Source organism: Hippocampus guttulatus, chromosome 1, assembly GCF_054856545.1.
Source record: "Hippocampus guttulatus isolate MCC_2025c chromosome 1, RoL_Hgut_1.0, whole genome shotgun sequence".
Classification (NCBI taxonomy): domain Eukaryota; kingdom Metazoa; phylum Chordata; class Actinopteri; order Syngnathiformes; family Syngnathidae; genus Hippocampus; species Hippocampus guttulatus.
In genome coordinates this window covers 23,002,605-23,027,571 of record NC_141261.1, presented here as the reverse complement: position 1 = coordinate 23,027,571, position 24,967 = coordinate 23,002,605, and the positions used below count along the sequence as shown (strand labels likewise).

Genomic DNA, 24,967 nt, shown 5'->3' with positions numbered 1-24,967 from the left:
ATAAGGAAATAAGAGCAATCATACAGAGGGAGAGGTGAGAGCTAACTAGAATTAAGGCAATAAAGCCTATGCGAAACTCACCACTCATAAGTATGACATGAGCTACCTGTTTTGTTTTTGCACATTTCAAATCCTCCATGTTGCTATCAACACACAGACTTGAGACGCTTGCCAGCATTCTCTTTTTGAGGTGTGAAGAAGCGTCCTACTGTGTGAATCAACACTGCTGTGGGCGTCTGGGGGGAGCAGGAGGGGGGTCGGTGATCTGCAATGAAGCCCAGATACAACCGGTAAATACTGTAGCTCAGTCGCTGATACAGTATTGTAATAGGTTCAGGTTTCAGACCTCAAACTAATTTGATATTTGCCACCCGTGTAGGTATATATATATTCCGTACTGTATACTGCAATACATCTCTAATTTTGTAACTTTTGTGGCATCTTGTATCTATCTAGTCATCGCGTTCAAAGTGACTCTGCAGTCAAGTATGTGCAGTGGAGATAAAACTCAAGTGAGTTGGTGTTGAATCACATCATGAGGCCGAGCTCACAGCCCCACTGGCCATGCATTTGTTTTCACCATCAATGGTCTTATTCCTGCTCCGGTGGCTCTCTTCTGAAAATGTGCATGTGTGTGGGTGCACTAAGGAGAGCCACGTGAGAGTGCGTCCTCCTTCAGACCAGCTGATCGTGGCTCATTGCTCCTTAGGCTCCACATGAATTGATCACATGATTGACGCTGATAAAGGGGCCTCTTTGTAGGCGCAAACCCACAGACCAAATCGAACCTTGACATTCAGCGCTGAGCTGAAGCTCAACGAAAACGGTCTTATAGCGACACCGAGTGGTGGTTTTGAATAATGCGTACCGCGTCTCCGATGTGAAACAGCTGTTCGTTCCGCTGTGTAGACTCCGCCCTGAGCATTACTGCGCGGAGCCATGGGAGCAGTCCCACTGACCCACATTTTGTCTGCCTGTCCCGCCGAGTGAGAGAATCACGCAGGGTTACCAAAAGAGGCTCCCCTGTTAAAAAAGTGATGGCATGTCTTGGATGCACTTACATCCTATAAGTGATGCATTGCTGTGACTTACTGCTTTATTTTTTATGGTCAGTAAAGATCACAACAGGGGACATAAGGCTAAAACGTAAAGCAAGCAAACAAAGGGGACATCGCTTTCTTACGGTGTAAAATACATATTTGAATGGGTTTCTACTTGATTCCGTATTAATATTTTTGTATTATTTTTGGTCATGCCCTACATATGTAAAGCCAAATGTGGCATTCTGTCAGCGATAGTCTTTTTAAAAGAGCGTTTGGTTTTTTTGCTTTGCACTTAATGCACTCTGCATTAAGAGCCCAACAACTGCTTTGAAAAATGAGAACTGGTTTCCACAGGAAGTGCTGGGGGCACCAAAGGTCAGACGAAATTCGCTGCGATGAGATATGTGGGCGTGTCCCCAGAGGGATGCGAGGAAAGATGGAAAACGGGGAGGGGGATGGCAGCTGAGTCTGAAGGCTGGGAAGAGGCTTTGGGAGTGTTGTATGAAATGTGATCCTGAAGCCTTTCACAGCTGGGAAGCTCTCCTGTGCATGGCGTCCATCTGGGAGTGCTCAAGCGTCTCTGTACGTTTGAGCACACACTTCGCTCGTTAACCCTGCATCGGCTGCTGCCGTGGAGGAGCGACTTCATAGCACACAAAAAGACAACAGTGACACGCTCTGCGACTTAAGTCACATTTATTGATTTTCGGCAGCATGACTACCTTTACACAGTTTGGACGACATCCCAGCCAGAAAACAAACCAAACACTTTAACTGGGTTAATTCAGCAGTAATACATCAGATTCATCATCTCATTCATCTCAATTTGTTTTTCCTAATTTTCCAAGACCCTAAAAAGTTGACCTGTTTTGTTTTCATTGCTGTGTAAAGGTCCCATAACTGATAAACATGCATATGACATTTAGTTGTAATCAAGACCACTAATCATAATGCACATTATTGATAAGAATACAGTACTGCATGACAAGTCAAATAAATATGAACACACAAATGAAGTCATTATTTCATTTAAAGATATCAAACTCTTATGGATCAATACTGAAAACACAATATGACAATATTAGGTTTGCACAGCTACCGGTAGCTTAATTACCACAATGCTGTCTCTTACAGCAAACAGAAAACTGTTTTGTTTTTTTTAAACTTCAACAGTATCAGAATTGCACTTTTTTCTTGTTAGCTTCACTTCCATATTGTTAACTTTGAGGCCTCAACAAACGAGCACTGGCTATCATGGCACTATTCACGCTTGTTGATGCTAATTTAGTTTTCTGTTTCCTGAAAGCAAATCGCTTAACAATGCGGGGAAAAAAAAAAGATTCAAAAGTGAAAAAAAAAAAAGACACAAAAGTAAGATACAATGCGCTCTCTGCACATTTTCTTCCAATAATACTATCGATACGCCATGACCTTCACCAAACAACGCTTGTAGTTTCCAAATAATACACTCAGCTACACAAACACATTAAAGATGCTTGGAGCCATTTGTTCAACAACAGGAGGCCAAAGGGACTTTTGGTTCTTAAAAGTTTGATTTCAAAAGAAAACATTTTGTTAATACCCCTGAATTTATTGAGAGGATCACTGACCTGTAGAATTCAATACAATCTTCGATTTATTCAGCTAATTCTAAAACTATCTTCTTAGTCATGCAGAAAGGGGCACAACTCCCTTTTGTACTTATTGCTGCTCATAGTCATTTGAACTCCCAATCCCTCACCCAGAGAGACAAAAAAAATGAGAGTCTAAAATTCTCCCTTGAAACAATGAAAGGCACTACTGGTCAGAAACAAAGACGGAAACAAAGCAAAAAGATTTCCCAGCCCAACTGACACCTTTTGCAGTTGGTGCTTGTTTTGTCAGACCTTAAATGGTGTACCAAGATTTGGCACGATAAACCAAGAGAGAATGAAACAATTCCAATTTGGAATTTCATGGTTGCTTTTGCAGAGAATTCTGAAGGTCAGTGATCCCGTTTCAGTGGAGCGCTCTCGGTAAGAAGCTTGGGAAAGTCGTCTCGCTCAAATTTTCCCAAGACACAGCTTACCCGTTCAAGTGAGAGCATTGTCAAGTTTCATCGAGTTATTTTGAACTATTCCTAGGAATAATAAATACACCAAAAACCCCAGAATTAAATCACCCTGGATTTTTGTAGCGAATATGGCAGTAGAACGAACATATAGATAAAAAACAGCACAACATATGAATGAAACATATCAACTTTAAAGAACGAGTAACTGACGTGTAACTCCTTTAGGATTAGGCAAAAGTTGTAGCTCTGTGGTTTGTGGAGTAAACTTTAGTCGAGTACATATTTTGTGGGACACGCAAAAAGTAATAACTTGAACTTATATTATCTTATACTGAATATCTCACAAACCATAGTACTACCACACTTTCCTAAAGGTTAATCAGAATCCGTTAAAGTTCTATATGATGAAAGTGCACAGATTAAAAACAAACTAAAACAAAAATAAATCAAAAAGATAACTTGGGAAAAAAAAGAATACAAAAAGCATCTCCTCTGTTTTGTCACTGGTGGCCGGGATTAGCCAATCAATTCACAAGGCTTGAAGCCACACTAAAAAAAGCACAACTTGTATTTGTTTGGCTAAAACTTTGTCAATTAAATTGGAACAATATAAAATATTGAGATTGAGGACAACAATGTTAGCTAGCACAACAAAGCAAGCAAGTTGTTTACTCCAAAACAATTTGCTTAGCTGTTTTGAACATATCTTTAAGTTGCGGACAATTAGTTCACATTTATTTATTTATTTATATATTTTGGGGGGGGGGGGCAGGAAAGCCAATTTCCACATTTGCCAAACTTCAAATATTTTGTTGAATTGCCCATCAAGGTTTCTTGCCTTTAAATTTTAAGTTCACCCAACTTTTTTTCTTAACAGTTGCACTTACAGAGGAGATGATGCTTTCTTGTACACAAATTCACGAGTAATGTATTTGACATGCAGGATGTTTTATATGATAGCGATGGAAAGATGGAGCGGTAGGAGGTAGGAGGAGCCAATCGCATAAAATGGACGCAGATTTAGGCAGGTACGGATCCTCGTCAGCTTTGACTGAGCTTTTTTTACACGAAGAACGGCTGGCTCAGCTAATTCGAGTCGAAATGGGCTTCTCCCTCGGGAAATGCCCTCACGGTCTAGTCAACAACTAGCCCGCCGTCCTTTACTTCTCTCCATCACTGTCATATGTGTGAGATGCGTGAACAGTCAACAGAAGAGTGACGGACCTCCAAGGAGGTTTCTTAACTTACAGCCCACCGCCACATCCGTCTCCATGCTGTGAGCGGTTGCTATACTGGTGCTCACTCGAGCAGGGTTGACGCGACACTGACATTGTGAGAGGCATAAATACTGCAGCAGGATCCTGCAAGATCGCTCACCTGAACGAGATCGTGTTAAGAATATAGTTTCATTTGTATCGGTAGAAAACATTTTTTTGCTCAATCTTGCAGGAATCCCTCGCATCAACCCTGCTTTGAGAATCATAAAGCTAAAGTTTCTATGATCCACAAGCAGTACATTGAGTATTAAACACAAGCCCCACTCATATATACTGTATATATATTTTTTTTGCTAATTGCGTAACATACGTTCAGCGAGGGGTTAAAGCTATTCCGGCTACTAAGACAGTACTTTGCTTTGTCCTCGCACACCAAACAGTAAAAAAGGAGGATGAGGGTCCACCTGAACACACACACACACACACACACACACACACACACACACACACACACACACACACACACACACACACACACACACACACACACACACACACACACACACACACACACACACACACACACACACACACACACACACACACACACACACGAGTTCCAAAGGGTTAAACGCAAGAGCGTGGACGTGACCTGAACTGACACAAATCCTAAATTGTACTTTAAGGTTGATCTTGGGAGGGATGCTGGCAATCTAAAATGCTCCTCAAGTCCAATTGGAGACAGGAAAAGCACATAGACAACGGAGGAAGGGAGAGTAGGACACAAGGTCAGGTTTCGATGTCACCAGATAAATATATCAAGGGTTTTCTTTGTCAGGCACTTTTGCCGGGTGGTTTGTCTGTTTGTCAATTTGTGCTCTTTTAGGATTGAAAAGAATCATTTTGTTCCAACCTTTATCGTGGCTCTGTTCACAGTCATTAATGAATATCTTTTTTTTTTTTTGCCAGTAGGTTGAACCTGAGGCACCTATGTTGAAGCGCACTTATTTTAGGTTTGGAGATGGATTTGTCAAATATCCAGTCTCCCTCCTCGCATGGCTCTTGCAAATCCTTTGCAACATGAATAGGTCAGAGTGAGGAGACCCCTCTACTTTTCAGCGTACAGATAACTCCTTACTGACAATGGAGTACACGAGTTGATCATGTACGTCGACAACAGAAAAAAAGCACTTAAAAAGCTCATACGGCTGCAAAGCCATGCATTTCTATTGTGCGTGAGCCATATTGCTGCACTAGCGCCACAGCTTGAACTTGAAAGCAATCCTAAAATAATAAACAGCGGCGGTCACAGGTGCTCCTTTTAGTTCTCATTGTGAGAAATTGCTGATTTTAATATATCGATTCAAACAGCACCCTTGCCCTGGTCAGAATGCAGGGTGAGATTGCATATTTTGCGTTCAATCATCTTGTAAACATTTACCGTAACGGTGCTCAGCTGAGCTTCCGTCGTTGCGAGGAGCACCCGTGGCGCCAGATGCCATCTTTGGACATCCTCCAGCTCAACACATCTCCGTGATGTGTTTACTGTTGCCGGGCAACAAACACAATCAGGAGGCAGAAGACTGAAGCACAAAGCACAAACGCCACCTTGTGCTTCCTCTGCACAGCACCGAGACTATGGAAAGAATAGACACTCCCGTATATCCACAACATCGCCTGACCATAATCAGGTATCTTACAATGCCTTGTTTTGTCTACTACGGTCCAATTGTCTAGTGCACACTATACACACACCTGTGCATCGGCAAGCCTTGACATTAGCACACACAAGCAGATGGTTAGTCACACGGAAGTCCCAAGAGGAGCACGGGCCAACCAGGGAGCAAAGCGAGCGAGTGGGGCTCTTTAACACTATGGCAGGGAAGGTCCTCCCATCCCGTCTGTACAAAGCGGTTTCTTGCTGACTCGGCAACCGCTTCAGTCGCAGTAGATCTTGTACTTCTCGCTGCAAAAGACCGCGGGGCCTCCCAGGAGGCCGCTGGGCATGGCGTTGCCGTACTCGGGTTGGCCGGAGCCGGCGCAGGTGAGGCCCTGGCTTACGTTGGGGTTGCTGACAGCGCCTTGCGAGACCTTGACGCGTGTTTTTGACCGCATGCCGGTGCCCGTGCGCCGCGTCTGCTCGTGGTCGAACTCCAGGTCTTCCAGGCGCTGCGTCAGGGCCAACTTCTGCTGGATGGCCATCCTCAGCAGGGAGTTGAGGGTCTTCTTTTCATCCTCTGCTGCAGCCAGCTGTCTCTGCATGGCTTCCAACTGAGTGACATATTCGTCACAACTGGGGGTGAAAATAAACAGAAACATTTAACTTTGAGCACATCACGTGACATTCACTTGAACATTGTACCTTTGTAGCTGCTAATGTGCCAGAACAGTGGAATGAGGCTTTGGCGGCATGAAAGTCTGCTTCACTTTACTGTACTTGTTAAACATGTACAACAGTAAAGTTGTAACAGTGTACACACACACACACACACACACACACACACGCACACATACAAACACTCGCTTGCCAGATCAGGTTGTTTGGTGCCACCACCAGGGGACGCTATTGAACCTCCTAGTCGATGCAGACTTGCTGTGAGCCAGTTTGGATCTCATAATTCTAAAGAGAGTTAGTCAACAAACTGGTTCCATTATAATAATTACCATCCATCCATCCTAACATCTTCTCATCCGCTTCTGCTCACGGGGGTTGCGGGCGTGCTGGAGCCTCTATTCCAGCTGTCTTTGGGCAGTCGGCGGGGTACACCCTTAACTGGTTGCCAGCCAATTGTAGGGGACACATAGACAAACAACCATCTGAGCTCACACTCACACCTAGGGACAATTTCAAGTCCCCAATCAACCTGCCATGCATGTCATTGGAATGTGGGAGGGAACCGGAGTATCCAGGGAAAACCCAAGCGGGCAAGGGGAGAACGTGCAAACTCCACAAAGGAAGGCCGGAGCCAGAATCGAACCCTGCATCCCTGCACTGTGAGGCCGACGTGCTCACCATTCGAACATTGTGCCACCCCCATGATAGTAATTACCATAAATTCCCTCCTTTTTTAAATTCTCTCTACGTGGACATCAAGAACGTCACCGGACCCCTGCTGGACCCTCTCCAGTTTGCCTACCGGGCAAACAGGTCTGTGGAAGACGCAGTCAACATAGGTCTGCACTACATCCTCGAGCACCTCGACAGCACAGGGACCTACGCAAGGATTCTGTTTGTGGATTTCAGCTCTGCGTTCAACACCATCATCCCGGAACTCCTCACCCCCAAACTTCTCCACCTCGGTGTGTCCCCTACGATCTGCCAGTGGATCCTCAGCTTCCTGACGGGACGGACACAACAGGTGAGACTGGGAGCAACAACATCATCAATACGCACCACCAGCACTGGAGCCCCACAGGGATGTGTCCTCTCTCCACTGCTCTTCTCTCTCTACACAAACGATTGCACCTCAACAGATCCAGCTGTCAAACTCATAAAGTTCGCAGACGACACCACGGTCATCGGTCTCATCAAAGACGGCGACGAGTCTGCGTACCGCCAACAAGTGGAGCAGCTGGAGCTCTGGTGCAGCCGACACAACCTGGGGCTGAACACGCTCAAGACTGTAGAGATGATCGTGGACTTCAGGAAACATTCTTCTCCACAGTTGCCCCTCACACTATCCAACTGCCCTGTGTCAACCGTCGAGACCTTCAAGTTCCTGGGAATCACAGTCTCCCAGGACATGAAGTGGGAAGTCAACACCATCTCCATCCTGAAAAGGGCCCGGCAGAGGATGTACTTCCTGAGGCTGCTGAGGAAGCATGGCCTGCCACAGGAGGTGCTACGACAGTTCTACACGGCAGTCATCGAATCAATCCTGTGTTCTTCCATCACGGTTTGGTTTGGGGCCGCCACAAAAAAGGACAAAATCCGACTTCAACGGACAGTTAGGACGGCGGAAAAAATCATTGGCACCTCCCTACCCACTCTTGAGGACTTGCACACTGCAAGAATCAAGACAAGGGCACGGAAAATCCTCCTGGATCCCCCGCACCCTGCCCACCACCTTTTCCAGCTACTCCCCTCAGGCAGACGCTACAGATCCATGCGCACCAAATCCAGTAGACACTTAAACAGCTTCTTCCCTCTAGCCATTAACTCCTTAAACAGTCACTGACGTAGTCACTCTTCTTGTACTACAAATACTGCTACTGGTTACTCTGAAATGGTTCAATGATTTTGTTGTTTACGATGATACTAATGCAGCGTGTTATACCGGAGACAAATTCCTTGTGTGTTCTACATACTTGGCCAATAAAGATGATTCTGATTCTGATTCTGAAGAGCCACTTGAAAGAATTAAAATGTCTTGCCAAAACAGCTTCCAGTGTCATGACTTCAACAAAATCTTCGCATGTGTTGGATGGAATTTGTGTCCATTCATTCAAAGGTCACAATTTCGCTTCTAAATCGACGCTCAACCGTGTTGATGTTAGAGTGGGATCTCTAATTCATTGCCATGCATCATAAACATCCAACTGGGCTTTTGTCGGCATTCTCAAAACTGTTGGGAGGATGGAATTGACCAAAATGGCTCTGTAAGAAGAAGAATTGGAGATTCCGTGGGGAACAATGTCGTGTCCAACCCCTACCTGACTAAAGAATTAAAATGCGAAGATGATGAACAAACTTCAAAACAGTCAACCTCACCCTGTGGTGTAGCCCCTCACACCGCACCTTAACTTTTGCAACAGAAGTGAGATCCTATGACTGACGCAGCTTTACAATCTCTGTGCAAAATAGCACACATCAACTACACTTCATGTATGCTGCACTCCGGTCATGTCATCCATCACCTGCTGCAAGTTGAGGTGTGCCACTGAACTGAAAAAGTGACAGTGACTCACTCACTGACAAAGAAATCTGCTGACAAAGACATCAAAGTGACATTCCTTGGAGGACAGCTCACCTCCATTGAGGGAAGAGTCTTTTATCCTCCAATGTCTACCTCCACCATTCTACTATTTCTGCCACATATTCATTGCATGCTGTGTCTTTATTTCCCTAAATGCATTTTGATTCTGATGCTATGTTACCCAGCTTAAGTATAATTCTCTTGCCCAGTTTATTTAAGCAGTTTTGTTTAATTCTTTAAAAAAAAAATTAACTTATTTGCAGCCCAAAGAAATTTGTAAAATGTATTCCAAATGTAGTTTTAGTGAAGTCGAGTTATTTTCCTTTCTAGTTATAAGACAGAAGAAAAATGTGGTCATGTGTACAAAGGAGATTATTGTTTAAAATATCCCGAGGGCACAATCTCAAAACAGTGACACCATGTACAGATGTTTTGCTGCATGCGTGTTACACGTGCTTGGAGAGTGTGAAGCCGGACAAACATAACCTTCACCCCGCCCTTGTGTGTGCAGTTTGATTCCCAGTGGGACATAGACACACAGACAAAAGGGATCAGTCCTGCTTCATTAAACCCACCAGGATGGTGGGAGGGCGTGCGAGTCGCCTTAAAGCTGGGCGGGGGCTAAGAGGGGTTTTCCCGAGAAAACAAACTGAGGAGTTTGTTCTTGGGACGGCTCGGATACAATAGGAGCGTTTCTGTGCTGGTGACGGGCACAATGGCAGACGGAAGGCTGCCAAATAGTGATTACATTCACAATTTGCAAGTTTTCTGCATCTGGTGGTGACAATCTATTGTCACATGATCCCTCAACTCTTGCATCATTCACGCAGCCGTAATTTAGAATCGCTGAGAAGCAAATGCGCACGCACGCACGCACCCACGCACACACACACACACACACACACACACACACACACACACACACACACACACACACACACACACACACACACACACACACAGCTGTTGTGTTGTCTGGAGCTCGATTGGTCATGGCCGGTTGGCTATCCATCAAAGAGAAGGGTAGGAGAGGAGATTTAATTGAATGATGAAGTGGGACAACAGCTAACAAAAGGGCAGCACGTCCGGTAAGGGTAAGGAGTATAAGTAACTCAGGCTCATGGCTGGGCTGTTAATCAGATGGAGCCTGCAAAATGGGCACATGTCTTTGGAATGTGAAGAGGCAAGAGCTAACATGACTTCAGAAGCTGCAGCTGGATGGACAAAAAAAAAAAAAAAAAAAAAAAAAAATCATAGCAGCCCAGATAAAGGAACATCCAGATCCTACCCTTGAATCGGACTGCAGTATGAACTCATACACACCAAAAAAAAACACACGTTTCTCCTTTTTGTTTCTCTTTGTCAACCAATCAAACCGTAACAGTTTTTCCCCCCCAGGAATCCACCATCACAGGCATTACCATTGTGGTGAACACAGAAAAAAAACAGCATGTGAAGGACTCTTTCCTCCCTTTCTTCTTCAGGAGACGTGAGAAGCGGGTGCTTAGTAGTGAGGAAGGAGATGCGGGTGGGTACATCAAGGGAAGGGAGTGTGGGAAAAGAGCAGACCCTCACACAGTCCCCCAACCGAACCTTCTGCTGTATAGGACTGAATTTACATACCAATATAAGGATCCCATAAACAGAGCGTAATTCATGCAAGGAAGCAGAACGCTGACAGAACCGGAGCCTGGCAGATTTTGTCATCAATAGAGGCGTTTTGGAAGCGAAAACACATGATGAAGAGCAACAAGAGCGTGATTCACCATCTCCTTTCAGCATTCCATAGACAACCCGCGGCCATGTGATTCTGCAGAGTGCCAAAGTGACACCAGCATTTGACATTTGTGGACTGGGGAATTGTCCAAGTTGAATCCCTGCACACTAAAAGGAAGCTAACACTCCGTGGTAGCACCCCCTGTCTCCACTTGCCAGGCTGTGAATTGTTAAGTAGTCATGAATTTGGAGCAGAAAGCTGTCCCAATGCTGCCATTTGTTTACAAGACAACTGAGCTAAGCTCATGAGGGAAACAAGTGTCAGCAAACTCAAATGTAAACACATCAGAGGACGTACGCATGCATTTGTGATGTAAAAAAATAGTAAAAACAATCAGAGTCAAGGGGTCAATGTGTAATCCAGACCAGACTAAAGTGGGATTCCACATACAACCTTTGACCGGCATCTCTCCGGGATACGGAAAGATTAGTGATAGCCTTGGACCACCGAGCTCCTCTTTTGACACACATAACAAAAACAAGATCCCACAGACACACAAAAAAGAAAGAAAGTTTCGCACACCAACACACACTCACAATGTACTTGAGTGCTGTACCGTGTGCACATACAGCATATAAGATCATCAACATATTATATACCGGTACCTTCCATTGCTCTTTGTACCTTGAAATGTACGGCTTATTTAGTGACACGAATCTCAGGAAACAACTGTGTATTACTGTAGGAAACTACACGCTAAATCATCACAATGACACCACAGCAGTTGCGTGATGTTAAATGTGTGCAAAACAACTGGCTAGAATGCATTTTTCAAGAAAAGTGGGGAAGTGGTTCTGGCAAGTCTCTCACCGTGTGGCAAACATCGCTCGGAGGGAGGAAAAGGTGGCCGCGTCCTCCTTCAGGGTTTTGAGCTCATTCCTCAATTTCATCATGGTCTCAGTCACCATCGCCTTCTCGTTTTCGTACTTGCTCTTCAGGTTGGCCAGAGCAACTTCAGCAGTCTGTAGGCAGCAACAATGCAGAACAACGTTAGCGAGGTGGGCAACCAAGGAAGACTATGAACTTATTATATACAGTAGATCGGTTTAATACTGCCACATGTGCAGTAAATCATCCAGACAGCTTGGTCTGAAGCTCTTAGTGGTCAGTTGGTTGAAAATGAGGGGCTTTCATGCCTCTGTTCTCGCTCAACCACACAAATTTTAAAAGCACAACAACAGCAGATACAATTCGGTTTCTTTGTGCAGCTGACACCAAAGGACTGCTGTCCCCACCCATGTTTGCTGTCGACCACATCACATTTGCTCAACAGCTGAAAAGCCTTGAAATAGCTTCCATACCCCCCCATCTTCTTTGTCTGTCCTTCAAGGCAAGATGACAAATGTTTGGGATGTCAAATCTACAAGAGACATCCACAGTGGGTAAAAGACAAACTGACCTGCTTGTTAGCCTTCAGAACAGTCCTCAGAGTAGCAATCTGTTCCCTCTTTGTGCTGAGGAGGGATTTCAGTTTGAGGATCTCCTCCATGCAGGCCTCTTTGTCCTTGTCGGCCACGGCGCCGAGCTCCAGGGAGGCCACCCTCTGGCGCGACAGCTCTGTGGTGCGGTCCACGGCCAGCTGCAGGTGCTTGATCTGGTCCCTTATGATGGCCACCAGATTGTAGATGTTCATGGGCTCACGGCGGTGGTCGGACACAGGAGAAGGCAGGCCCGCGGATGGAGCGGCATCATTGAGCTCCATCTTAACAGGCTCCGGGAAGAGGCCCTTGGTGAGCAGGATGGGAGAGCGCCGGCCGCGGCCTTCGGGGCTGCTACGACCTGCCTTGCCCTCCTTGTAGAAGTCGAGCATCACGCGGTTGGGGGTCTCATTGTTGCACATGCACACGTGGTTGTAGAGGGTCGCCAGTTCTTCGCTGAACGTGACCAGCTCGTCCTGAGCCACACTCAGGCTGCCCTGAGATTCGCCTGCCATGTCACTCACCTGGGAGCCAAAGGACGGGAAATGAGGAGCATGAACGGATTTGATGCCGACTTTCAACTAAGGCGTCAGATCAAATGTACCTTGCGCAACTCTTTCTCCAGCTTGGCCTTCTCGTCCTTCTCAAAACCCCTTGTCTTCTCCAGAGTGGATAGCTTCTCCCCGAGTGTAGTGACATCGTTCTCCAGACGGGTTCGCTCCTCATCATAACGGGACTGACAGGCCTGGTATTCCGCCTTTAGGGTCTTCAGCTCCTCCTTCAGCTCCCCAGCCTCTGAAACGGCAACCTAAAAAAGGCAAAGATCTTGGTAACTAAATCTGCCCTGATGTCGATCTTTCTAGACCGTTCAACTCAGAGACACCTCCTAACCTTGTACTTGCACTCCAGGATTTCTGGGCCATTGATGTCCACCTCGTAGTAGTCTCCATCTTCATTGCTGTCGCGTTCTTTCTCATTGTCCAGGGCAGACTGGCGCTCCTTGCTGGCCTGAAGCTTGCGGATGGCATTAAGGTTCTCTGTCAGACGGTTCACCTTCTCCTGGTGCTCTGAGAGAGCGCCATTGGCCTGCTCAAGTTGTTTCTGGGAGTCCTGCAGAGTGGACAGCAGGTTGACTTTCTCACGCTCCATCTGAGGAGAGATGACCAAACCAAGAGTACAATGAAAGATGTGTGACCATTTAAATACCCAGCTGACTTCAGGTAAAAGGCAAACTACGTACTCGACTGGATGCCAGTCAATCACAAGACACATATAGACAGACAATTAATTCATACTCGTCACTGAGTGGGAACGGAACCCACGTTGCCTGCGCAGAAGTCAGACAAATGAACCACTATAACTACACCATTAGTGACTCAAAACATGAAGCCTGATCGGGGAAAAAGATCTGTATTCAATCAATTCCGTCCAGTCATTTATCAAAATGAGAATACTTAAGGAAGATTTTAATAGTCTTCTCAATTTCTGTTTGGAATCTGAAGCTGACAGCAATGGAGACAAATTTAGCAAGAACAGGTGCAAGAACATCTGACCGTGTTTATGTTTGACAAACGGCAGCGTAAAAGAAACATTCTTTGTCAACAATCCAAATTCTTTCTCGTAACCATGGCAGCCACTAAGGGATAGGGTTGAATTCATGGAGTGGCAATGAAGCAGATGGCAGGGCAACTGGTATCACAACACCCACTGTCTCACGCCTCAGCAGTCTGAAAGTGTGTGTGTGTGTGCGTGTGTGTGTGTGTGTGTGTGTGTGATGTGTACCCAAGCATCCAATCACTCCCTTGGCTGACAAACCCACAGTAAGCCTCTGTCTCTTAGGTTCTGTTACTATGAATGTGACACAAAATAAAATGAAAATGCATGCAATACTTTGCACCGTATTTTCCGACTGTACAGAAAATTAACCCACAACATAAGTCATACCAATCAGAAAGCGCATCATGAACAGGAAAAAAAAACAAGTTGCTCGGGAGTACAGTATATATTTTTGGGGCAAATTTATTTTACAAAAAAACCAACACCAAGAACAGTAGAGCTGGAATGCGTACCCAAAATTCACGTACCGATGTACCCAAAAGTGGGTGCATCGGAAATGTTTTCCAGGTACGACTGGTTCACTCACAACTGTTTGTAAACACAGAGTGTTGTTCAAATGTGCCGTTCCCTTATTCCGAATGCCCCCAAAAAGGAGTGTCAGAGCCCAGTGTTTCAGGCGGTACTGATGAAAACAGTTCAAGCATGAGCTGCTGATGGGTTAAATCATAGGCTGCATTCAGAAATTAATGGGAGGGGAGTGCGCTCTCCCACTCCGAACACAAACACTTGCAGAGTGGTGTTAGGGTGTGAGAGTGAATTTCAGAGCGCAGCCCAGTAAACAAGGTCCAGGTGGATGAAACTTCTCCTTCTAACTGCGGAAACGTTTTTGTTTTTGGTTTAAAATGGCTTACCTTAACTAGAATCACGCATTGAAATTCTGGCCAAATGTACAATCCTGGTTCGGTGTTGCACCTTTCAACATTGCAAAGACATAAGATATCCTTTATTTTTCCCCATTGTGGGACAAATAAAGGATATCTTATCTTATTGTAAAAAGCAAATCCTTGCTGTGGCGAAAGCTGTATATGCTAAACTTGGGATACGTCGCACATTGGTTGCCATGACTACTACTTCCTCAACTTGCTTTTGGCGGTTGGCAAATACTTTTTGTGCATTACCACCACCACCTTTAGCATGCTGAAGAAGGTGACCACTAGTGGTATTTCACCAACAGTATTTGTCAACCACTAAAAGACAGTCAACACGTTCAGGGAATGGGAATTTGGGGTGCCAGTCCGTGCTGTAATTTTAACATAAAAGTCGCGAGTGAGCATCAGTTGAACAAAAAGTTTATCATACGAAAAATAGAGTTATCTGCTCTTGGCAAAACACAAACCTGAATCAGTTGCTGCTTTAGCTTCTGGATCTCAGAAATGTTCAACTCGCTCAGTAGGTCGTCCACAAGACTGGGTGCTGGGCTGAACAACTCTTCCTTCTTGGGCATGCGGTTGTCGTCGGTTAGCAGCTTGCCGAAGCCATTCTCGTAACCGTGAAGAGCATCGTCGTTGTTGGGTTCAGTGGTGGCATCGTCGGAGAACTTGAGGCCATCCAGAGAGATGCTAAGAGGATTGCGGGGGGGAAATTGAGGGTGGTGTGAGAACACCTAATGCGGGGGTCGGCAACACACGGCTCCAGAGCCGCATGCGGCTCTTTAGCGACATCTAGTAGCTCCCTGGAGCTTTATAAAAAATGTTTGAAAATGGAAAAAGATTTTGATAGTAGGCTAATATAGCTCAAATAGATATAGATACATGTTGCACCGCCAAAAATGGAGAGCTGTGGTGTTGGTTTTTTAAAACGTACACTTTATTTATGCTTTTAACAGTCTCGACAAACACAGACACGTCTACTTCCGACTCCATGCCTCTCTCTTCTCTTCAACTCGAGAGGCGTTCAAAGACAGCCTCCGAAAAACGGAAATCCATGATCACTTCACTGACACTAAGAAAAGCGAAAATAATGCACCAAAACAAAAAAATTAAGCAAGGAAATCACAAAATAAATTCTATGGGGGCGTTTGTGAACACACAACGAAGGAATGAATAACACAATTCTGAGACAGTAGAGTCTCCTACATACATACAGCATGTGTTTCCTTCATTGTAAGTTTTATAGAAGGCTTTTATTTTTTTGCGGCTCCAGACAGATTGTTTTTTTGTTTTTTTTTTGTCCTATATGGCTCTTTCAACATTTTGGGTTGCTGACCCCTGACCTAATGGCATTTAGAGAAGAGGCAGACATTGTGTTCCTGCTCAACACGTACCTGTTGTAAAGTGTGTCTCCAATGTTCATGTAGTGGGACAGCTCCTTCCTCAGAGAGGTTTTCAGCTCACGCTCAGTCTTGATGGTCTCGAGGGCTTCACCCAGCTGACGCTCAGCAATTTCTTTTAGGCGAATGGCATCCTCCAACTGGCTGTTCAGAAACTGCATATCCTCCTCCAGACGACGGATTTCATGCTTCAAACCTTCAAACTCAACCTGTGCACGAAAAAAATAACAGATAGCAAAGGTTTGAGGTATTATGCAATCCTCTAGAAAGTTAATGTTCATGAAATCATTCTCACAGTAACTATATTGAGTACTATTTCTACTTTGGTGTTGGCATTGTTTTGGTGGGCCCCCCCCCCCCCCCCTCCCCAAGATTGGAAGGATATAAAAACAGTTAAATTGGTGTGTCAACTATACAGCAGTGGTGATTGCGCCAATCAGTGGGGTCGGGTAAATAGTTCTAGAATATACCATCTGTCCATCTTAGTCCTGCTTGGGATCTTGTTTCTTCGGTCACGACCCACTGCTCGTAGCCAATATGCGAGGGTGGGGAAGTAGCTCGACTGGTAAATCAAGAGTCCTCCTGGTCAAGGTCATCAGCACCCCGTCTCCACTCTAAACAGGGTTGATGGTGCACTGCTTTCCCTCCTCCTGAGACGCCGGATGGCGGACTTGAATTTCAGTCCAGAAGTCCTTCTCAATAGCTTGACGAAATTCCTCCCATGGCCCTGGTTTTGCCTCAGCGACCACTAAAGCTGCATCCCAATTGGCCTGCTGGTTCCCATAAGATGCATCCGCAGTGCCACGGGACAAAAAAGGCTCAATAGGACTCCTCATTCATCTTGACAGTATCTCTCACCGCTGGTGTCCACCGTACGAATGCTACCATGTTACTGTACTTATTCACCAAAGCATATTGCAGGATGACCCTGGCATATGGAAGAAGCTAAGAAATTGAGCAAAGCCCTGCTGAAAAAAATGGCCTCTTATCATCATTAAATTCATTTTCAGCACTTCTCTGGCAGCCTGAGCAAAACTGTGGCTCAAATTTTCCAGACATGAACAAACGACACCTCACCTGGCTCTGCTTGAGCCCCGAGACCTGCTTCTGCAACGAGATGTTTTCCTCCTCCAGCTCGGTGTAGTCCTGCAGCAGACGAGCTTCCCGGAACTTGTACTCCTTGACGTCATCACGCAATTGATTCCTCTGGAGCTCCAACATCTGGCTGTTCTGTGGCATCAAAATGGTGGCACAGCCGAGATATAAGCAAAGAGGAAGAGTTGAAAGTGACCATGTGGTCAAACTTTTTTTTTTTTTAAACACACAGTCGAGGAGGAAATGGCCAGTGACAGGATAATGTTGCTTTGTGTCGGATTGTCTCGTGCACGACATCTAAATCTCCATCTGGCCGTAACCAACATGTGCTTGATGAAGACATGAGATGCCAGGTGTCTTCCGGCTGTGATGCCACAAAAATACACTTAAGCCTCCTCGATGACGAGTCTTCAGTTGCACAATTGATGAGATCTAACAGACTGGATGTTCATTTCAGAGATTACATGCTGGCAAATGTGGCTTGCGCACTGTTGTGCAGTGCAGAAAAGCCTTCATCCATGATAAAAAAAGGTAAGAGAGTCAAGAGAAGGCCCCTTCCCTCACTTGCACATGCAAACCTGAATCTGTAAGGATGCCATCTGTTCTACTGGGCCACCTGTTTCTTCACAAACTCATGTATTGCTATTGGTAACAAACCACCCACTACATTGGAAGCGGCAAAAGTGATCAGGTGACGTGAGGAAGGGGAAGTAAAGCACATGCACTCACACACCGAGAATGGCGTCATGGCCTGAGCCGGGTGGGGAGCACGTGAGACCTTGCATGTGGGTGTGTCATTCTCTCAGCAGAGATAACCTAATAGCTGCAGAGGCATACTTAGCCGAGCAATCCCTTTGCCAGGTGGTCACTACCACTCACGCTTGACAGCACCAACCACATTAGCCAGTGCATGCAAGATTGTTCGATGAAATCAGACCTGACAGGCTGACTGACTGAATCAGTCAAGTTACTCTCTAATAACCTGATAGGAAGAATCTTTTTTCAATGACCATACCATGCAGTTAATTTTCAATAAAAGTGACATTTCTTTCCCCAACAATACCATCAACAACATGGCTAACGTGCCTCAAGAGAAATGTAATCTGGGCACCAAAACTTCTGTCTCATTGGAAGTGATTTGTTTCTGCTAGTAGAGGCAACGCCCTTTATGTTTGCCGCACCAAATGATTAATTACCATGTGCAGAGTTGAGCTGCGGCGGATGTTACAAGTCTAATTCATATTTGGGAGGACTGGCGCACCTCGAATGAGTGGGGTTTTTTGTAGTGTGGCAGTGCTGCTGATTTTCACAATCATACACTTCAGTCTAAATTGGGGATGGCTATGATATTTATGAATTGTGTGAATGCTGAAAGCAATCCACATTTTCTGTTGAATTATAGCTCTTGATCTAAACTGTGGATTTTTGTGGAATAAAAATGCACAAAATGAGATATTGCACTTCATGATGGTTTACCATTCACCAAGAAAGAACAATTCATGAGGAGTTATTTTCACCAACATCAAACATTGAGCCGAATATCCTTCCTTAAACGAAATGCGGCACTCAGTAGAACGTGACTTCTGCCCTCTTCAAACAACTTCATAGAATCAGAAATGCTGAAGATCCGTGCCAGCTGGTTGCTTAGGCGTCTTCTCTGTCAAACGTCATTTGTCTCAACTGGTGGGTGCCTGCTGTTGATTTAGTACAAATGCAGGCCACAAGCCAACCTGATTAAAAGCCCCCCTCCATCCGATTATGTGGGATGCCTGAGCTTTGACCTTTCACCTCCACATCCAGCACCACACATTCTATTTCCACACTGGAGACTAGGGTCAGATGGCCCGGCCCCCTGACAGAAGGTCATTAGAGAATGGGGAGGCCTTGTGAACTAAACAGCCAAGCGACATCTCCTGGTGTGTGGTGAGAAAATGTGTGTGGCTGATTAGCTACCAAAGTGTGATCCATGGCCATTTGAGGAGCCTAAAAAAAAAAAAAAAAAGAAAAAAAAAAGAGGTCATTCCTTCCCCCAAACATAGCAGGTGACGTCTGGACAGCTGCCCACGTACTACACTTGAACCGACAAATGTGCCACTTCCATCCAAAGTGGGTGGGCACTTTTTGCAATACATGCTCTAAGGCAGCCATGGTTGAAGGAAGAATTCAGAGCATAGTGACTACGAATGAATGATAAAGCAGATGGGGGGTGTGGGGGGGGGGGGGGTCCTTCCCATTTCTAGGCCACAGCGTGCTGCAAAAGCACATTACGAGGCGAGGCTTTTAAAAGTCCAAGCCCAAAGTGTCTGTCGGACCTCCAGAGCTGTCAAGTGAACCAAGAAAAGCTCAACAGCACGATGATGCTCAGCCTGCTTAAATCACCCCAAAGCTTGGAGTTATTTCCCAATGTGTTTAAGCCGCGATAAGCAAAACTTCAATGAGGCAATAGCGCAGTCACAGTGGCAAAGTATCAGGATTACGGCAAATGTAGATTAGGATTTTCGTGCTTGGTTAAAGGCTATTTCCTTAACACCAGAGAATCCAACTTGCCTTTCTACAGTCGATATTTAAATCGGATGGCTCTGAAGTGAATGCTGTCCAATAGACTCGGGCAACACTGAGAGCAGAGGGGTCATACTCAATGCCCGCCACATCATTCGATGTGGCCCGCCAAAGAAAATTATGTGCATCAACTTCATGTTTCTTGCTAAATACCGAAAGTGCAAATTCTCTTCACTTTTAAACACACTGAGATTTTGCAAGCATTTTCTTTGTTTCCAATCGCCTCTTTCAAAATAAATGTAGCATTAGGACAAACAGTTTACTGGTCTCCGATTTCAAAACTAGTCATTCATAGATTTGTTGTGTGTATGTAAATTGAGACATTTGTTTGAATTCACACTGAACTTCAAGGCGCTCGCTGATGATATAGTAGTGCCGTGGTGCACTCGCCAGACTTGTATGTGGGTAGCGTGGGATCGGTTCCCACTCAGTGACGGTGTGCAACTGACTGGAGACCAGTCCAGGGTGTAGCCCACCTTCCACCCGAAGTCCACTGGGATAGGCTCCAGCAACCCCCCGCGACCCTCTTCAGGATAAGAGATGTTGAAAAATGAATGGATAGGTGAACTTTAGTCATAAAGGCCCTGCGTAGGAAACCCAAATTACGATGTGGCCCGCGACAAAAATGAGTTTGAATCCCCTGACTTAGAGTATCTGTGTTGATACAGCATTGAAAACTGTCATTGAGAGCTACAGTATATGTCCTTCATCCGGCGAACTTAAAATGAAGCCCACAAGAGCACAGTGTCTTATTTATTCCTATCACAGGTCACCTTGAGTAAAATGAGCAAAATGCTCGCCAACCTTGAATGCCACCACATGACAACCGAGCGGGGGCATAATTGTGCTCAGTCAACCTTTGCTACCATCTGTGAGGATGAAAGGTGATCAGTTTGCATGTGTCCCTCCGCCGCCAAGTATTATTATTTGACTCAGACTTTCCTGACTGCAGTCAGGAAGACATACCTTCAAAATAAGAGTTTTTGAGTTTGAATTCAAAGTTGCGTGCGTGTGCTTGATTGTAACATTTCCCATTCTGAAACTGCTGAATAGCCAGGGTGAAAATGTGCGTTTATGCACTTAACAGTTTTTAGGCCATCGGGACAAAAGCTGGAGAAACATGGCTCCAGTAGTGAAGTCAATGTGTCAGACTCAAGTCTATGTGCTGTTGATTTATTCAAATCGATTGATCCAGCACAGAAAGATCCTCTTGTCATTTGAGCCTTGGTCTTAAATCAAGACTGACACTTTCTGTAAGCAGACAAAGGACTGAGGTTAATGGCAAAGCAACTCCGCCTGGTCGGGTCTAGTGACTTTAAAGGCTATAAATAGACACATTGCTTATAAAGGAGACAGATTTAGCAGAGCTGCATTAAATTGCGCCGGCGGCTGTGACCAGCTAACCCACATAACATCTGGAGGGTTTAGAGTAGTAGTCAAGTCCCTACAGTGGTCCAAAATGGTGCAATAGTAACTACACACGTAGAACTGATGACTTCATAAGCCTAAAGCCCTGGCGAAGTCCTGTGTGCCTTGCAAATCAACCTCGAATTTGCATGCAGTGTGAAAATCCATCCACATCCATCTGCTCTGTTGAGCAAACAATTCTAAATAATCTGTCCATCCATCCATTCATCATCTCTTTCAACAAATCCAGATGGAAAGAGCCTAATGTTATACTCTAGTGGTGCAATGGATCAAAAAACTCACAATTTGGATCACGCGTTTGAGTCACTGATCGGATCGTTTATCGCATTAGCAAAATAAATTAATAAAAAAAAGGAAATGACCCATTTGTTTTTATTGGTTTTATAAAACACTTTTGCCCATTAAAAAAAACAACAACAACAACAAAAAAAACATTCTCTTCTAATGTCAAATAAGGCTGTTTCAATTTTTAAGTGGAAAATAAGGCAGGATATATTCTTAGTGTGGAAGAATGATATTGAAAGTATCTGAATCCAAACATCTAATGGGGGTGACATGGACATCTAAGCAAGAGTCTGCAGTGTAGTACTTGCAGGAAAATATTGTCAACTTAAATCCTCATTCTGTGCCCATAATGAAAGTCATCGCTGTAGGCACATTCCTCTGAAGACATGCAAATGGATTTAATGATGTTGCGCCTATTAGCGATGATATTTCTGCTTCTTGTGAAGGCTTAATCCTGTTGAGTACGCCCAAACTAAGAAATGTATCATGTGTTAAATGTGTGTTCTTGGGGGACACATTTGGGCGTACTGTATTGGCATCAGAGACAGCCTTATTCGATTTAGCTGTGATGTGCGCAATGCGCAGATCTAGTCAAGCTCTGCTGATGCCATGAAAGCGCTCCCCTTTGAGGAAACACAATTGTCGCTTTTATTCTACAATGATATGAATTATTCAGACATATTTATGTCTCTGGAAAGGACCACTGTCCCCCATGAAAGCAAATTTACTCCCATAAGCCTGGCTCTTTTGCTAAAAGATTTGAGGCTTCTTTCCTTCTTTATCTTGCCATTTTCATCTCCTTCTGTAACCCCGCTCCCTTCCTTCCTTTCTTTCTTACACCGCTTTGGTTTCTGGGCTAATTTAAAATCGAGGAGACAAAAGCCTCTTTGGAGTCTGGTCACAGTGCCACTGTTGGTGCCCATGCTGCCTCCACTTGCCTGCCACACAATATCTGCCAAGCACCCGCTGAAGCACCATTAGAGGCGTCATTATCTGAAATGGATGGGGCTATTCAGACAGTCGAATGAAACCAATTGGAATTGGCTGAGGCCCATCGTGCTGGATCGGTGTGGATGACACAGCAATGCAGGCCCCACTAGCAAAACGCTTGGTGCCCTGCTTTGGCGCTGTAACTGGAATTCATTTGCAAGTGTAAACATACAAGAAATTCCCGACATCTATTCGGCTCAGGATGCATCTTAAACATCCTGTGCTTAAATGACTTGCATTTGGTGTCATACTTAAATTCTTAACTCAACACAATTCAACCGGATTTATAGAGCACTTGAAAACAGCCACCGCGGTATACAAAGTGTTATACATGGAGCAAAAACAATTCATATGACAACAACCCTTCTTCAGGTCCCAAAAACTTGCCTGGTCAGGGGTGACCGGGCTATCCCAGCTCGAGGACCCCAGGTATCTATTTCCCTTCCCTGAGATCTGAGGCAAGCTATCTCAGTGTCCACTTTTACATCTCCTGCGAAGATTAACTGTACTTGTTTGACTTTTCTGAACTTTTAACCATGAATAAGATTTTCCGAATTTTTAAACGTTTGAAGCATCAATGCTCTATTGAATCAGAATCTCGTGAGGCGCATTTGGTTTCCGTGACAAGCAAAACACACCAACCAGGATGCAGTGCTCAGCAGCAGTTGACCCAATTAAAAGGAGGGACTCTGAGATTTTCAGAACTTAAGTCGTCGTGAGCAACATGCCATTTTTAAGTCTTTCACTAATCTCAGTCAAGAAACACTGAAGACATCTGTCTCCAGCAACGAGTCATAGAAAACAGCACTGATCGCCTGCAGCTATATTACTATGGTCTGTTAATAAATATCTTGTAATTACTATTTTATCACCAGCCTACACTGCATTTATAAATTTGACCTTGAGCTGCTGCTCTGATCATAAAAAGCGATAAACGAGAATAATGATGCGTTTAAGCGTAAGAGAGCGAAAGTTGGATTGGGGTGTAGTTTGAAAGCAAAATGGCTTCCGAGTTGTCAAAAGACAAAGATGTTGTCAAAATTGACAAATTCAAAAAAGGCTCTAAAAGTAACCATCAAATTCTGCTCTCCCCTCACTTTGCTCATCTCTTTTGATCCCTTCACGTCTCCGCCATCCTTCAGTTAAACGAGGCCTCTTCAAGCTTGATCGCTGCTCTCCCCATCACTAGCTCCATGACACATCACATGATCAAAGACACGCAAGGCACACTCTGCGTCTGCACTGCTCTCTTGTCTCCTCTAATCAGGTCAGTTGTGAGTGCAAGTGATGGATGCCATGACAGGGTGAGACCATTGTCCAAAGTGGGGCAGAGACAATAAGGGTATGCATTATCAACGTTTGGGGAGCTGACGAGGAGAATGTGTTGGATAGAATGTGTAAAAAGCAATTCCCTGGCTAGGACTCGCATTAGGTTATTTTAGCTCTGGACATGTTTCACCGAGGTGCCATCACAGAGGCGTCCATGAGACTTGTCTAATTAGATTTTTAAAATTTGACTGAATTCCAAATATTATAGCGTCATGACCATTCCACCTTTCTTGCCATGGCCTCTGTGTTTTGCCGACTTATCTGTAATGTGAACTACACTCAGGACGTACAATAGAGGTGGAGAACATAACAAAGAGGCCAAAGGCAAATGTTCCTTCAAGTTAGATGAATTTCCCAAGAAGGAGCAAGCAGTTGAAAATAGACCAAGTTATGCAAGCTGTAATCAAACACCAGCTCCTCCAGGCTTGGCCAACACTGAAAGAATCCAAGATGACCGAATGCCGCACTTGTGCACTTTCTTAAATTTCCATGAGAAACTGATCCTTGTCCATTGTGGAATGAATACAAAGTTGAATATGCTACATAGCTTCACCGCACATCGTTTGAGATAGAACAGCTCTCCCATTTGCTATGCTTAGCCTGTGGATGCTAGCGATCAAATATTTTGTTTAAAAAATTAAAAAAAGCCTGAAGACAAACAGCATAATACATAACGCTGATTACGAGTCTCCATTCTTAGTTGAGCAAATGAATTTGAGGTCATTTCTTACCTCTCTTATCTCCTGGGTGATTGTGCTCAGGCGTTCATTCTCAGACTGCGTATTGGTAAGCATGTTGCGAGTTTGCCGGAGCTCGTTTTGCAGTTCAAGGACCCTCTGCTCGTAGTAGGCCTCCTTACAGGCCGACTCCTGGATGAGAGACTCCTCCCGGCTCTCGCCATCCGCTGCCACTTTCCGGTGGTTGGAGTAGGCTTGTCCAAAAGCCTACAAGACAGGAGGACAACCTCAGTT

At 44.8% G+C, this 24,967-nt stretch overlaps 1 protein-coding gene across 1 annotated transcript in view; it reads right to left on the bottom strand.

The window, feature by feature from the left end:
* Positions 1-1,722: 1,722 nt before the first annotated feature.
* LOC147211020 (protein bicaudal D homolog 2-like) overlaps positions 1,723-24,967 on the bottom strand; it is a 37,323-nt gene continuing 14,078 nt past the window's right edge. Inside the window, exons 2-10 of the mRNA XM_086120375.1 lie at positions 24,728-24,940; positions 17,388-17,540; positions 16,305-16,519; positions 15,378-15,600; positions 13,316-13,573; positions 13,029-13,232; positions 12,406-12,948; positions 11,817-11,968; positions 1,723-6,606 (exon numbers count right to left, since the gene is read on the bottom strand). Of these exons, the coding sequence (XP_085976501.1) occupies positions 6,252-6,606; positions 11,817-11,968; positions 12,406-12,948; positions 13,029-13,232; positions 13,316-13,573; positions 15,378-15,600; positions 16,305-16,519; positions 17,388-17,540; positions 24,728-24,940 (2,316 nt within the window). The 3' untranslated portion in view covers positions 1,723-6,251. The remainder of the gene's footprint in view (positions 6,607-11,816; positions 11,969-12,405; positions 12,949-13,028; positions 13,233-13,315; positions 13,574-15,377; positions 15,601-16,304; positions 16,520-17,387; positions 17,541-24,727; positions 24,941-24,967) is intronic.